The 16104-nt window shown below is 39.4% G+C and overlaps 2 protein-coding genes and 1 long non-coding RNA gene across 3 annotated transcripts; 2 read left to right on the plus strand and 1 right to left on the minus strand.

Annotated features, from left to right (window-relative positions):
* Positions 1 to 564: 564 nt before the first annotated feature.
* Positions 565 to 2631, minus strand: LOC121866769. Its single transcript, XM_042366466.1, has 2 exons — positions 1942 to 2631; positions 565 to 1448 (listed from the first exon to the last, which is right to left on the minus strand). Exons 1-2 carry the CDS (start codon positions 2018 to 2020, stop codon positions 643 to 645), a joined length of 885 nt encoding a protein of 294 aa, XP_042222400.1. The 5' UTR covers positions 2021 to 2631; the 3' UTR covers positions 565 to 642.
* A 5250-nt stretch (positions 2632 to 7881) lies between these two features.
* Positions 7882 to 9907, plus strand: LOC121866770. Its single transcript, XR_006089020.1, has 2 exons — positions 7882 to 8229; positions 8862 to 9907. It is a non-coding gene; the product is annotated as an uncharacterized LOC121866770 (long non-coding RNA).
* Positions 9908 to 11819: 1912 nt separating this feature from the next.
* LOC121866771 lies at positions 11820 to 15212 on the plus strand. Its single transcript, XM_042366467.1, has 4 exons — positions 11820 to 12049; positions 12246 to 12356; positions 13587 to 14069; positions 14418 to 15212. The coding sequence occupies exons 1-4, from the start codon at positions 11963 to 11965 to the stop codon at positions 14961 to 14963; spliced, it is 1227 nt and encodes a 408-aa protein (XP_042222401.1). The 5' UTR covers positions 11820 to 11962; the 3' UTR covers positions 14964 to 15212.
* The last annotated feature ends 892 nt before the right edge of the window (positions 15213 to 16104 follow it).

Genomic DNA, 16104 nt, shown 5'->3' on the forward strand with positions numbered 1-16104 from the left:
CACGAAGGCGCTGTATCTCCCTGTGACGTTATAAGTAAATTACTATGTCAACTAGTTAATACCATCAACCCCTTTCTTATGTTAGCAATGACTTTTTATAATAAATTACTGTTCCATAATTGCCAGTAAAGATATTAGTGTTATTATTGTTATTATTATTATTATTATTATTATTATTATTGTTGTTATTGTTGTTATTCTTATTATTACTGTTGTTATTATTTCTAGAGGCTTGTAAATTAAAGAAACAATATTAAAAGCTATATAGGCTTATATTATAATACAATGGAAGGTTATATCTATACAGTTCTAGTGTATAATAAAATATATAAATCTTTGTTAAAAACTTTCTATTTCCATTAACTATTATATTTGTTTATTCATGACGAAATATCCTCAAAGAATATTAATATTAAGTGATGAATACAGGTACAAAAAAACTGGTTCTCAACTACATATAAAGTATAAGTATGTGCTTCGTAAATCGTAATGTCTTTTACAAATGAGAATAAATAAAGAGAAAAGTAAATATAGTACACAAATGGCTAAATAAATTAATGTATGGATAAGTGTATGATTTTAATAAAGTCAATAAACATCAATTAGTTGCCATACATACTCTACAAAAACAGAATGACAGATTTAAACCAACAGATAGACGAGGTATACCACCAGGGAGCAGACCACTAGCGTACCCAACAAGTTAAACCCTAAAAGCGAGTCTGCCCCAAAAGTTCTAGCAAGTCTCCGTTTTCTTCGAGTGTGTTGCAGGGGGGACGATGTTGGGGCACCAGGGAGGTCGTATTGAGTTCTTTCTGGTCTGCTGTTTCTGTCTGGGACCGGAATGGGATTTTGGTATGGATTTTGGGGCTCATCTTCATCTTGGTAGTATCCTGAGAGATATTCTCCTTTGTAGTCAACCATTTCATCATCTTCGAAACAACTGCTGACAATTTCAAGCATCTTTCCTGCCGGTGAACTTGTCCCAAGGCTGATAAATTTTGACAGGAATTCTCCTCCATCAAGGAATCTATGGCTGGCCTCCAGTAACGTCGCGTCCGAGTAGCTATTACGAACTATTTTCTCCAACCATTTGCCTCCAATGAACGGTACAGAAGTGAAGATGCAACTGAGTACTCGTTCTACTTCGTCAGGTGAATCCTGTATCTCCTCGTGTTCGTATTCCATTGTTCTTTTATCAACATTTATAAAATTCATCAACTCGGGCTCGTCTCCATCTTGAGGTGAGTCGGTTTCCGTGTGAGAAGGTCCTTCCTCGGCGTCCTTGTCAGGGTTCCTTATGGAGTCGTTGATAGAAGAGGAGGAGGATGGACAGCGAGGGTCGTCGTGAAGACATTGAGGACCTGGTGGGGCTGAAGAGTCTCCGACGGGTGTAGGAGCGTCCCCCGCCGCTGGTGTAAGACAAACAAGCAGCAGCAGCACACACCCTGCAGGCAAGAGGACAGTAACGGTCAATAGCAAGTAATATTGATTATGTGTTATTAAAGAAAAACTAAGAGAGGGAGAAAGAGAGAGATAATTTACATGATTTACTAAAGGAAAGGTCAAATCCGTAGAGATAATACTGTTCAGAATTAATTATAACATATGTTTACTAAATATACATGTTGTGGCTAAACTGAGTAAAACAGTTTATAAATATCCATATAAACATTAATATAACTCTAGCAACAAAGTCCAAAGCCCGAATCATTGCCACTATTTAACTATCTTTTGCCAAGCATAAACACATACAAATATCTAATTAATAAGTAACTTTGAATACTATTTTATCTTTAATTACTCTATTATTATAATGATTGATACACAAATCGACATGTCAAACTGCTAGTAAGAAAAATGACTGGTTTTTAATCATTATTTTTTTTTTACCTACTGTCCAATCACTTTCCTCACTAACACACAAACTGATTCACTTACCATTAACAAAAGTCAGGTAACTCAGTGTCTTCTTCACACCCGTTGGTTCATTGTGTCTCATTCTTAACACAGGCGTCATTCTTCACAACCACACGTCAACTACACGTCAACTCAATGACTGGGGAGCGAAGGGGGAAGGAGGGAGTGGATTTTTATCTTGGATGGCGTTGAAGTCACCAACAGCGGGCAATGATCTAGTACAGTGGATGTACAGTAACTCCGATCTTCACTCTGTTGGACACGTACTGTATATCTAACTGGGCAGAAGGCGTTGAATTCTCTCTCTCTCTATTCTCGCGTTGACATCATCCCCATCGTACTTGGTTGACTGTGATGATCTGGTTGTGGTCGTATTAATGCCTTTCTATGGTTAAGTTGAAGGCACCAAAGCACAATTCATCAGTTGTGGATTTGGATTTCTTCCTACACCAGCACTGATGTCAGGATATTGATGAGTGGATCTTTCTCTGTTTTCACGTTGATGTCAGGATATTGATGTGTGGATCTTCCTCTATTGTCACATTGACGTCACCTAGCAACGTGCAATGGGATAATATCATCCAGTTGCAAAAAAATACAAAAAAAAAAAATCACTCAAATTTTATCTTGGTGAAATGGACAGAAGACTAGACAAGGGTTGTACGAGCTGCTCCTGCTGGGTGTCTTAGGCGCTGATGACTGGATGTACAGTGGTCTACGAACCTGCTTCACCTCCGTCCCTCCCTCTCTCGTTCTCTCCCGATCTCCCCGCCTGACTTGTTTTCTTTCTCCCTTAAACACTCTAATCCATTTTCTCCTCTTCTCTACTCGCTTGACTCCCTTTCTCCAACCTTCTCTCTCCCTGTCTCCCTTTCTCTTTGATTCTCTGTGTCTTTCTGAATCTTACTACCTCTCCCTCTTTCCCTTCATCTATTCTACCTACCCTATTTATCTCCCTCTCTACTTTATTCCCTTTCTCTCTGCCTCCCTCCTTCTCTTCTCTCCTTTCCTCTTCTCCCCCTCCCCCCCATGTGGCTGAGGTGCTCTTTCTTTCTCTCCTCCTCCCTCCTCTAACTACCCTCCCTTCCCTCACCTCATCCTTCTAACCGCCTTTAACATCTCTCTCTCCCTCCTTCCTCCTTATCTTTTCTTGTCTCCCTCTCCCCTCTTCTAACCCCCCTCCATCCCTCCCTCCCTCCCTTACAGGTGTGGAGAGGTAAACAGTTAACTTGCCACAGGTATACAAGGTGGTTCATCTACCTGACACCCTACCCACCAGGTGTTGAGTAAACTTTATCAATATTTGTAAGTCAATATTTTCGGTGTTTTCTGAGATTTGGAAGTTTAATTGACTCTACTTCCGCCTCTCTCTCTCTCTCTCTCTCTCTCTCTCTCTCTCTCTCTCTCTCTCTCTGCCTTGCACTGAGAAGACACTGGTGACTGAGGTTGATCAGAGGTACCAACAACAGTGAAGGGGATACGTGTACACAATATATATTCTAGGAAGATCTGATATTATTGGCATAGGTCGTAACCCCTTGTAATGACACCGTAGGGAAGAGGTAAATAGGATCAGATTTATTGACTTGTTCGTGTTCTTGTTCTTGTATTTATTCTTGTTATTCTTTTTCACACTTCTCCTCCTCCTTCTTCTTCTTCTTTACTTCTTCCCCTTCTTCTTTTTTTCTCTTCCTCCTCCATCTTCATCTTCTTTTCCTCCTCCTTCTTCCTCTTCCTTCTCTCCACTCCTCATTCTTCTTCTTCTTCTTCTTCTTGATAACGGAACAATAAGTTATGAAGCCAATGAGTTACCAGGTTGATAAGGGCAATTATTTAGATTAACATTGGTAAATATTTCATCAATTAATATAAAACAATAATTGTTCAGGTAAATACGTTCAGGTGTGTTGTTGTTTTTCCTTCTCTTGTCAGTGTCCTTTATGCTATTATCATCATCATCATCATCATCATCATCATCATCATCATCATCATCATCATCATCATTATCATCATCATCATCATCATTATCATCATTATTGTTATTATTGTTATTATTATTATTACCCTTCCTACAACTAAGTTTCTTAACCTAACCTAACCTAAACTAACCTAACCTAACCTGGGACCATTAAGGTATATCTAAACTTCAGGTGATTACGGTTAGCTTACCAATCATACTCCACATACACTGACCAGATTACAACTACCATATGCCCCGTTAGGTTCCTTTGTTTGGCTGGTACTGAACCTGGTGTTGACATAGCTAGAGTTAGTTCATGCTGGACACACACACAGAGGGCGCCAGATGTTGTGTAAAGTTGGATTCAAGAGGGCACAGGTTCGATCCCACGTCATGTATGTTGAGGGGGGGTGGTGGGGGGTGGTGGGGGGAAAGAGGGGCGTGGGGGGAGGGTAGGGGGTTGGGGAGGTGTTTTTGGCTGAGGCTTAGAAATGGGTTTATGTGTTTGTTTGTGTGAGTGTTTTTTCATGTGTATATGGACAGTGGGGATGTGTATGTGTGTGTGTGTGTGTGTGTGTGTGTGTGTGTGCTGATAAATATAACGTTCCCAGTAATCGCGTTGACAGTAATGCAGACCTACACACACACACACACACACACACACACACACACACACACACACACAATAATACTATAAATAAAGCTATATATCCTGACCTCTATGAACCACAGTTAATAAATAAGGAAATATGTAAACGTAACCTAAATCCTATGACCCACAATACATCCTACAGCAGAGAGAATCTAATCCTACCCAGCAGGTATCCTTGGGGGGGTGAGACCTTATCTTAAAATAACAGATGAACCTTTGTGGGAATAGAATCATCCTGTAATTAAGTCTATTTATCTAGTGGAAATAGAATTCAGATGATATTACTAGAGGGTGACATACTATCTATCAAAGAACTCGATCCTATTGTTATTACCACCATGGATTCCAGGCCTGATCATATGCTAAGGTCAAGTCCTTTTTACATTGGACTCGGGTCAGCGCACACACACACACGGCCGCCCGCCCAGAGGACCTTACTCAGTTACTTGACCAACTCCTCTTCTATGGCCTTGAGGTGCTGCTGAGCCAGACTGTGGTGTGGTAAGGTTGAGCCTGTGTGTGTGTGTGTGTGTGTGTGCGTGTATGTGTGTGTGTGTGTGTGTGCGCGCGTGTGTGTGTGTGTGTGTGTGTGTGTGTAAGTTCTGAATAATTGTACCTGTTCTTGTGTTTATATACCTACTTATGAATCTAGTTTGCTTGATTTCTCCTTATAAACTTCTACTTGGGTTTATGTTTTCTGCAATACTTTCATACCAGTTTAAGCTGACATATAATAACAACCGTGACCGATGTTAGAAACTAGTTTTGACCTATAATTGGTGGACCACAGGGAAGAAGATTGTACAGTTACCCCTGATAATCCATTTTGTCTCTCGTCTGTAAGATTTAATTTTCTATGTCCTTGTCCCGTGGCCTTACGCACCCAACCTCCCTCTGCCCTCCTCCAACACTTGCTCCTTCTCCTCCACATTCTTTGCTTCTCCATCCTCAACATTCCTTAAACCCATTCCTCCTTCTCCAAGCCCCTTATCCCAACCTACCCTTCCTCCTACACTCCTATCCTCCTTCCTCAACTCCTACACTCCGGACCCTTCCCTTCCTCCTCCTCCTACGCCTCCTTCAGGTTCCTTTTCCTCCTCCTTCTCTCATTTTCCTAATGTCTGCACTACCCTCGTCGTCTCCAGCTCAACATATGGTCACATTATCTCCCAGCCTGTGCCCCCGTTACCTCCCCTCTGGGTCGGCACGTCCTCTCGGGTCGACTCCCGTGTAGTGATGATGACTGTGAGTAGTAGTAGTAATAGTAGTAGTAGTAGTAGGCAGTAGTAGTAGTAGTAGTAAAAGAATTGTTTTTTAATGTCAGATGGTTGGGTCACAAATCTTTCCTCGTGTTAGGACAAAAATACATTGACGACATTCGATATAGTTTCTTGATCGTCCGAGAGCAATATTTACTGTATATGAAACTTGTTTTTATGGAAGGGTGTCGTCGTACTGGTCTAGTTAGTGAGTGACTGGGAGTAACTAGTTTTATTTTTTAGAGAGATGTGTATTCTGGTTAACACGAGCACCTGTTATTTCCACCACAGTGATATTTACCAATGTTTATCCTGTAATTTAATGATATAGAGAATTAGAAAAAGTTATGGAATTTTTGCTGTATTTTTTGTTATATTCAAGTTCCATATTAGATCTGGGTTATAGTTTGATGTATATAATTAATGTAAGCGTTTGGGAATTATGTCTAGTAGTTACATTAGTTGTTTATATACATGACAACTACTCAACTGACAATTCACTTTTGTCAGAGAGAGAGGAATAATTATACCTTCTTTACCCTCCTGCCGATGACCTAGGCAAGTGAGGCTAATATCCTAAGGGTGATCAAGTAATGGGATCCTAACTGCTGCCCTTCGCTCCACTCTGTACCTACGGCACCTCCTCCCGTTACCACCTGGAATGTTGACTGTCCTTAGGCACAGCAGCCATGTTTCACCACCTGAAGCTGACCAGGGTAGCGGGGGATTACATGAGTTACCCAGACCAGAGAATTAGAATACGTTTTCTTTGTTAATATAAGAAAAATCGAAAACCCCATAAAGTGCTTTGTCACATTCCTTGTTACTCCACATGGGATTGATTATATTACCGGTAGCTAAATCGGACGAAAACGTAAACACACACACACAAACTCTCTCTCCCTTTACCACCATAAAAAGTTGACAATAAACCATCGACCTCAAGTCACTGTACAGGTAAGTTAAGTCACAGGTAATTAGTTATGGATTCAGGTACAGTGGAACGAGGGGCCATGACAGCTAAATATTTTGTAATTTAGGAACTGTAATCTAGTGAGAATAACAGCTGATTTCATGTTCTCTAAGTGATTTATGGCTCAAAATATTATTGTCAGAGCAGCTTAGGTAAGTTGTAGTAAGCTCAGTGACGATGCCGCCTCTTACTCGGTGCAGTACGACATTTTTACACTCACGCCGGCAGCATGCGAGGTACCGGGTTACGCCAACAGTTCGTATGTCCATATTACTGTACCAGGATTACTATTATGTTTTATTCACTTAAGCCAAGGATTAAGGTTACAGATACAAGTACAGATGTAGATACGAGTAATTACAAATACAAACACAATACAGGCACAAGTACAGAGTTTATACAGGAACACGAGTACAAGAACAGATATCAGCAGAGGAATCAATAGGTACAATAATTTTCATGTTGTAATCGTATCCTGAGTACAAACATAGATGTAGGTGTAAGATAGTGATTTTTTTCTATGGGATGACAGTATGATGGAGAAAATATGAATGACCCTTGGAAAGTCTTTATACGGTGAAAGTATCATTAGAAAGGACAGTGCAGGCATAGTTTTAGTGGTTGAAAGTAATTGTATAGTTATTCTCATGTGGTAGTGATATTATGAAAGTATTAACCGTATTTTAGATAGAAACAGTATTTAAAATGAATTGTTGTAGAGTTAACAAGGAGTAGAAGATGGTGTTGAAAATCAAGTTTCATTGGGTGACTTTCGGTTAACTTTCAACATTTCAACATTGGTATGGATTCCTCTGATAATGTTCACTGTTAAACGAAGAACTTAATAATCCTTAATATGCATCAACCCCTCCTTTAATTTCTACGCTCTGGGTGTAAAAGAAATCTCAATGGGTGATGCCGTAAACTGCAACTTCGAAACCGATCAAAGAAATTCTGATAAAAAGATCCTCGTTATGAACCGCGTCCGGGCAACAGATAGGGATCCTCTGACCATGAATAACAAACAGAACAGAGGATAAACCTTTCAGTTATAGGTAAAACAAATCTAATAATAATGAAGTAAAAGGTTAATTTAACAGTGAGAGACCAAGGAGGAGCTAGTCACTGCTGTAGGGTGTAGGGCAGTGAGGGACGCAGGGGGAGGTAGCGGACTGGTCACAGGGGGGTAGGAGGAGTTCCTTGGGATCTCATTTTTGCTCAGAGGCCCATACCAGACACTGACTCCTCTCGAGATGTTCCCTGCTTTCAGTACCATTTGCTGCTACTTTTTAACCTGTTAGTCCAAGTAGCAATTGTGGTAAATTACTTTGTGCCTGTTCCCTAAAGGACTTTGGGATACATTATTAAGTTGTTTTGTTGGATTCAGTGACATGCGTTTTGTTATGTGACCGGCCGAGGTGTTGCTGCAGGAGTCTATTGACCTCAGAGTGGAGTTTGTTAACAGGTAAGTCCTTATGTAACGTGGAAACGCATACACACACATCCAAACACACACACACATAATAACACACACATAATAACACACACACACATCCAAACACACACACACACACACACACACACACACACACACACACACACACACACACACTCATTTAAGCATGTGACTCAAGATTTTATAGAAGCAATGTAACATTATGTTACTCTGTACACATTTAAGACCGTAAATTATCCCAGCCACTTATTATATACCAGAAAACAAACAAACAAATCACATGTGTCTCTGTTTTGTGTGGATTGATGCCGACAAAAGACGATATAACTCTCCTTGATTGATGTTTGATTGTAATTGTGATGAATCTTCCTTTTACCAAACTCAGAATCATTGTCTTGAAGGGTGTTTGAGTCATTGTCTTGAAGGGATTTAGTCGTTGTCTTGAAGTAGTTGAGTCATTGTCTTTGTAGGGGTTGAGTCATTGTCTTGAAGGGGTTGAGTCAATGTTTTTAAGGGGTTGAGTCATTGTCTTTAAGGTATTGAGTCATTCTTTAAGGAGTTGAGTCATTGTCTTTAATAGCTTTTAATATGTGGTTTATATAGGGAATTGAACACACGTGACTGATGTTTTTGTGTTTCAGGAGAGTCTATGGAGAGGATCGGGAAGAGTGTGGTCCTCCTGGTGGGGGTGTGTGGATACTGGTCTGTCGTCTCTGCTGGCGTGGCACCTACGAGAGGCGCCCTCCTAGACGACCAACACGACTACACCCCTCAAGACGACACCCATGCCCACAGAGACGACCATACCTCAGAGGATAATCACATCTTTAACGCCCTTCAAAACAATGACTCCAATTTTCAAGACGACCACAATGTTTCCAAGGAAATCAATGTAATAAAAAATGGCCCCACTGTCCCCTTAAATTCTCCCAAGGAACACAGAAGAACTCCCCGGACATTGGACACCCAGGCGGGTCTCTCAGCGCTGGCCCTTACATCCTTCGCCCTCTTCTTCAAGTATATAGTGTACCATGGCCTTAACTCATACTTCAAGGACGAGGAGGAGAGATCGCTACAACACGACTTTATTGACATGAAAAACATCTTCATTTGCCTTGACGGAGAGAAGACCTTATTGCAGTGTCTCTTCAACTCTGACTGACAAGGATGGTGACCTATCTGACGGGGCTGACTCGCTACTCGAACTGACGAAATTCCTAACCTGACGGAGGAGGTTTGAGAGATGAAGATGAATATATCCCCAGTCCTTCTTATCTTGGTAATTTGGATCAACTTGAGAAGAACAGGAGGAAGAGGAGGGGGGAGAGGAGGAGGAGGAGGAGGTTAGTGAAAGCCCAGTCCTACACTCTTGACCTGACGAAGATCCTGATCTATTTAGCAACAAGTAAAGAGAAATTGCTGCAGTGTCTCTTCCTCAGGCATTGTAACTAGACCTGAGGATGACATTAATGGAGGAAGAGGAGGAGGAGGAGGAGGAGGAGGAAAAAATTGGGCCACAGAAGAAAAGAAGAAAATTAGAAGAAGACAAAGAATCGACTTTTACAGGTCAAGAAAGTACAATCGGGGAGTTAAGACAATATTGACGGACCTCTTCACCTGGGACTCTTCCGGATCACAAACCACCACCACCACCACCACCACCACCACCACCACAACAACAACAACACCACTACCACCACCACCACCACCACCACCACCACAACAACAAACTCGGAAATTCACCAACGTGTGTGTGTGTGTGTGTATGTGTGTGTATGTGTGTGTGTGTGTGTGTGTGTGTGTGTGTGTGTGTTTTATAATGTTATTAGTTATATGTCTATGAATTTATTAACCTATTTATATATTTAACTTATTTATCAGAATATTCGATTACTAACCCTTTATTAACTTACTTATTTATGTAATTAATGAACTATATTGGTGATGACTTAGACGTATTGGGGGAGAGAGAGAGAGAGAGAGAGAGAGAGAGAGAGAGAGAGAGAGAGCCACATCAATTATCGTATTATATTGTGTCTTTATTATCACTTTTTATTTATTATTTATGACTATTATATTCGTCTGTTGCTTTACTATTAATAAAGTTCTTATTAATACTTGCCACTATACTTCACCTCTTGAGTACGGTAATAAACCCCTGAGTACACGAGTAATCATTTGAGTATAACACTAACCTCTTGAGTACAGTTAACCTCTTGAGTATAGTAACAACCCTTTGAGTACAGTAATAACCCTTTGAGTACAGTAATAACCCCTTGAGTAGAGTAATAACCCCTTGAATACAGTAATAGCCTCTTGAGTATAAATGCTAACATCATGAGTACAATGTTAACCCCTTGAGTACAATGCTAACCTTTTGAGTGCAGTACTAACCCCTTGAGTACCATGTTAACCCCCTTGAATACAAGGCTAACCCCTTGAGTACAGAGAAGAAGTCCATCGAATAAGATATTTTAACCCGTTAAAGGTATTGTGTTAACCCTTGAATAAGTTATCATAGTCCCTTGATCAATAACTAATCCCTTGAGCGATAACTAATCCCCTGATTGATAACTAATCCCTTGAGCGATAACTAATCCCTTGAGCGATAACTAATCCCTTGAGCGATAACTGTGCTCAAAGGGTTAAGTCGTCATACACAAGGTGATCAAGTAAGCATAAGTAACGTCAATTTACAACAACACGAAGATAATATTGAATAAACTCCAAAATTATTCCTGATTGTCTTTCCTGACTTGAGTGATAGATGTTCTTTACCTTTGAGAGATGTTTTATCGGAGGTAATTTAACAGAATCTTGGTCTTGCTTATTGTGGTGTCCTGTGAGACTTACACTAATATTAACTTGGGTTAGGTTAGGTTAGGTTAGGGTGGATTACTGTGGAGCGTCTGGTGAGAATAGGTTATTTGTGCTAAATTTAGGTCAGTTTAATATTACAGTAGTTGTTGTTGTTGTTGTTGTTGTTGTTGTTGTTGTTGTTATTGTTGTTGTTGTTATTGTTGTTGTTATTGTTGTTGTTATTGTTGTTGTTGTTATTGTTGTTGTTATTGTTGTTGTTGTTATTGTTGTTGTTATTGTTGTTGTCATTGTTGTTGTTGTTATTGTTGTTGTTATTGTTGTTGCTGTTATTGTTGTTGTCATTGTTGTTGTTGTTGTTGTTATTGTTGTTGTTGTTATTGTTGTTGTTGTTATTGTTGTTGTTGTTATTGTTGTTGTTATTGTTGTTGTTGTTGTTGTTGTTGTCATTGTTGTTGTTGTTATTGTTGTTGTTATTGTTTTAGCCATAGGTGCTTCAACTATCAGGGTCATTAAAGAAATGTTAATGAATTTAGCTACATAAAAACAAAACAAAATTAAACATCGCAATATAATCCCTCTTACGAAGTCCCTCACACAAGTTATCTCTGCACACACACACACACACACACACACACACACACACACACACCACAACTGATTGGTTCCTAAGAGAATATACTACATGTATACTTTATAATCACAGTATGAATATTAATGTATCTTTCTCACTAAATCCTTATCTTATGGTAATGACAATAATTTACGTAGAGTTTCCTGTTATCTAATAAAGCTTTTTACGTCAGACTTTCCTGGTGTAGCGTAGAGTGAGTTGTTAGGAGGAAGAGGAGTAACTGTCTCACTTGTTAATATTAATCTCTCGCGTTAACCTGTGCTGTGTTGTGTTAAATATATTGTTAAAGCAATGATAAATATCTTCAATGTTGGACCAATGACAAGATATACAACCGCTAAGAAAATCTACGCTCTTATATTCGTAGTGTTTATCTCTGTGAGTACTGTATATTCTGTATGTATTAAAAGAGAACACTAGGATGACCCAAAATAATATGAGGAAAAAACAAACAATAAACAACGGTGAATATAACAGTAAACAACGGTGAATATAACAGTAAACAACGGTGAATATAATAGTAAACAACGGTGAATATAACGTGGGGTTGTTCTTTGTTTACTTCTGAGTACAGGTGGGAGTGGCCAGTCATTGGTCGTCGAGTGGTGACGTGGCGGCAGAGACGAGAGCAACAAGCTTTGACCTTCTGTCCCCGCAGCATATGGGCGAGGACAGCTTGGCATGGGTAAGATATAATTACTTTTTATTTTATACGAATACTTAACGTACAGTATTTTACCTTCTAGTGATCTAACGTATTTTCTAGTCCCATTATTGTATCCTCACTAACGGGATGCTTCTGGGCCGGTAACTAATGGGGTTCTATCCTTATTTACTTTATAAAGAAGCCCTAACACCTAAAACCCTAACATTCCACCTAAATTTTAAGTAGTGTAAATCTTCCATCTAATTGTGACATTAAAGTCTAGTCGTTTGAAATATATTATGTAAACACTTTTCATCTCTTAAAGACATTACTTTTTAATTCTGGTATTTAAATGTTCAGTAAAATTCTTCATTTAAGTTCATTTCGTACACCCACTTGGTCATTTAATTCCTGACATTCCTTCAAACTTATTTAAAACTTCTGTAAAAAAAACAGTCATTTAGGTTTTTCGATATATAATTCTTTGATTAATTCCGTCTATTGATTCGCCAATGAAGCTCTTCCGATAAAAGTATAACATATTTAATAAATTTTCAACCATCAATTTGATATTCTACTAATTCAGTCAAGATTTAGTTTATAAAATATACATTGTAAGGAAATATAAGTTTTGTATTGATTTTTATTCAACCTGACGATCACATAAAAAGGAATAAATATTTTCTAATCTTATCTCGCGTTTTTCACCTTTCTCATGGATGAACTTTGGAGGTGTACTTATTTGTTTCATATACAATTTTAACTATAAGTGTCACTATTTAGAAAAGGATAAAATATATTCTTTAGGGTATATATTTCTATCAGGAGCACCAACAGCATCTATTTGTTTGTGTATAGATGAAAGATTTAGCCCACAGCTCGCTGCTACATACATCCTTCAGCATAACGCAAGATAGAAAATATATCTAATAAGAGAAAACGTAAGTGTGACGGGCCCATACAGGGGTGACTAGATCAAATATGAGAACAAGACCTTCGCATACAATGTTCGTGTTTTCTATTTAATAACAAACTTTTATGTACGTTATGTCATTTCAGTAATACTTTATGTAGGACTGTAAATACACGAGGTAATTTTTTATAAAATTTTTCTCATGTTTAGATGTATCTTAATTAATATTCCTTTGTTTGTTTGTAACTAATGACACATGGAATGGATCTCTTATTGCTGTACTATTAACTGTTGATGGCCAGCGTTGAGGTGCAGTAACACATTATACCATCAACTTTATTATGTGTAATTCTCAGGTTGTTAAGCGCGCTGAGGGACCAATGTCAGCTGACGACCCGGAGGCCATACGTCTCCTGAGAGGCCAGTACATCCATCCTCCTTCCTACCTCCCCTATAATCTGAAGGAATCTGAAGAAAATAAGGATTTTATCTATCTATTATACAAGACTGTATATCCATCTTGGGCCTTCACTGACAGCATCCTCAAGGATCTCTTTGGCAAGGAACAGCCTGCGGGGTTCTTCGTGGAGGCCGGTGCCCTAGACGGGGAGTATCTGTCCAATACCCTCTGGCTGGAGCGGCACCGAGGGTGGACAGGGTTACTGGTGGAGGCAGAGCCGGATAGTTACGCCACCCTCAGGAAAAAGCACAGAAGGGCTTGGTCGTCCCCAGCCTGCCTAGCCATCAAGCCCTACCCGCACACCACCGTTATCACCTCCTTCAGGAGGAAGGGGCGTTCCTCTAACTGGAAGGACAGAGGGGCGGCGAGAATAGAGGAGGTAAGTTACATGTGTCGTTTTATCAACGAGGAAAGTTTTAGATAGAGATATTTGACCTTTCTCTGTCGGTTCCAGAACTTTTTAATCAGTTTAGCGAGTAAATTGTTCTTTCCTTCTGTGCTTATTCGCCTCTTCACTTTCTTCTTATCCATGTTTCAGCTTTATCCCATAGATATTTTGAACTGTTAATTCTCTGAGGTTCATTACTTGATATCATCAATGTTAGTGCAAGACCCCAAGAATGCTCCTATTTCAACTTTATATCGATAACTACAGCAGTCCCTCTATTTCTCGTTGCAACAATCCTTAAGATAAAGAGGAAAACTTAGACACTTTTCTCTTCCTTAGAAGCCGGCCATGGCAGGCGAGGGTCCTGGGTACAAGACCTACCATACAGCTCAGTGTTTCCCAGCGGTCACCTTCCTCCTCGCCCTCAACGTCACCAGAGTCCACTTTTTCAGCCTGGACGTCGAGGGGGTTGAGATGGGCATCCTACATTCTTTCCCCTTCGACAGGATCACCGTCGACGTCTGGGCCATTGAACATATCGGTAGCTCTAATAACGTCTCTGTCACTGCCCCCAAGAATACGTCAGTGACCTCCTCAGGTGGGTCCTCTGAGGTCTCCCGGTTCGAAGACCCTGAATTTATCGCCTTCATGGAGGCACAAGGGTACTACCTCTTCGACATGTTCTGTCATGTGATCGAAGACTACGTGTTCATCAGGCGGGATAGTGAAGTTTTTCGCCGTCTGCGTGTGCCGCGCCATCTGTGGAGGCGTCGAGGGATCTGTTTAAACAAGACCATCTGGGATGAGCACGCCGAGGTGCTCCAACTCAAGCTCCTACGTGATAGTCGACACTGGCCAAACATAGTGTTCTCTGATATTTCTTGAATTTACAGAATACTTCCTTCCACTCATGTAACAAGACATTTAATAAGCTAAATAATTTAACGAGTTAACTATCTATTAACTTTTATCTGATGATCTGTATGACCTTCACAGTGTTCCCTGGGTGATGTGAGTCACTTCTCGAGTCTGTGTCCCATCCAGTTGTTAAAGACTTTTATTTCACTCCAACTGTGACTTAAACAATTCAAGATCAGTCACAACAATAACCAAATAAACCACAAAACAACTCTATTATTTAGTTTCCTTTATCTCCTCTATAGATAATGTCTACCGTTTCCTTCAGCTATATTCTTACCCAGTTATGAACGACACCAGCTGAGCACAGTGGTGACACAAACTTAAAATAACACGGACTCCAGTAACATTTATTTAATATATTTACTGCCTTCTAACGTCTTCACTTCTAACGTCTTCATATCTTTGGGTTAATTGTCTTAGTTAATGTTCATATTTCCTCTCAGTTTTAAGCCAAATGTCTACAGATGTCAACTAAATCACAAAATGTATTCTAATTAATCATCTGTCTGCTACCACACACACACACACACACACACACACACACACACACACACACACACACTTTATGGTTGTATTGACCTTCATGGTTAAATGACGCAATTGAACCAACCAACCAACTCGATCCTGTAGTTAAATAATCACAAACAACAAAGAATTTAGTGTTTTTATTCACATACATTAATACATAGAACCCGCCTTTAATGCCACAAATATAATTATCTTACCTTACTACATCAACAACTCTACCATCTTATGTAATTATCTATTGATTATTTTGGTATATAATAGTTTGTACTCTATTATTTTTGATAGCGAGTTCAAGTTCACTCTGTGTTTGTTTATTTGTGCAGATTTAATAACGGAAAAAAATGTGTGGGATAATTCGTTTTTCATAAGTAATTCGAATGTAAATTTACATACAATATGTCATTATACTGTGAATTTATTCTGGAGAATTCCCATTTAATCAAAAACTTAATGTGTAATTATCATACAAGGTTCATACTGTAACCATCATTCTACTGAAAATTATACGTATCAAATATTGTCATTTTAGAAATTCAAAGCGCCTTGTTATTCACTAAAACATCATACTTATTATACA

The sequence above is a fragment of the Homarus americanus genome, unplaced genomic scaffold, assembly GCF_018991925.1.
Source record: "Homarus americanus isolate GMGI-L3 unplaced genomic scaffold, GMGI_Hamer_2.0 scaffold58748, whole genome shotgun sequence".
Classification (NCBI taxonomy): domain Eukaryota; kingdom Metazoa; phylum Arthropoda; class Malacostraca; order Decapoda; family Nephropidae; genus Homarus; species Homarus americanus.

What these genes read in the sequence shown, in the direction of transcription:
- LOC121866769 (XM_042366466.1), bottom strand. Translation starts at nt 2,020, where the DNA reads ATGACGCCTGTGTTAAGAATGAGACACAATGAACCAACGGGTGTGAAG. An exon ending in TTACCTGACTTTTGTTAATG is followed by an intron (nt 1,449 to 1,941) that starts GTAAGTGAATCA and finishes TCTTGCCTGCAG; the next exon opens with GGTGTGTGCTGCTGCTGCTT.
- LOC121866771 (XM_042366467.1), top strand. Translation starts at nt 11,963, where the DNA reads ATGATAAATATCTTCAATGTTGGACCAATGACAAGATATACAACCGCT. An exon ending in TATTCGTAGTGTTTATCTCT is followed by an intron (nt 12,050 to 12,245) that starts GTGAGTACTGTA and finishes TTCTGAGTACAG; the next exon opens with GTGGGAGTGGCCAGTCATTG. An exon ending in GCGAGGACAGCTTGGCATGG is followed by an intron (nt 12,357 to 13,586) that starts GTAAGATATAAT and finishes TGTAATTCTCAG; the next exon opens with GTTGTTAAGCGCGCTGAGGG.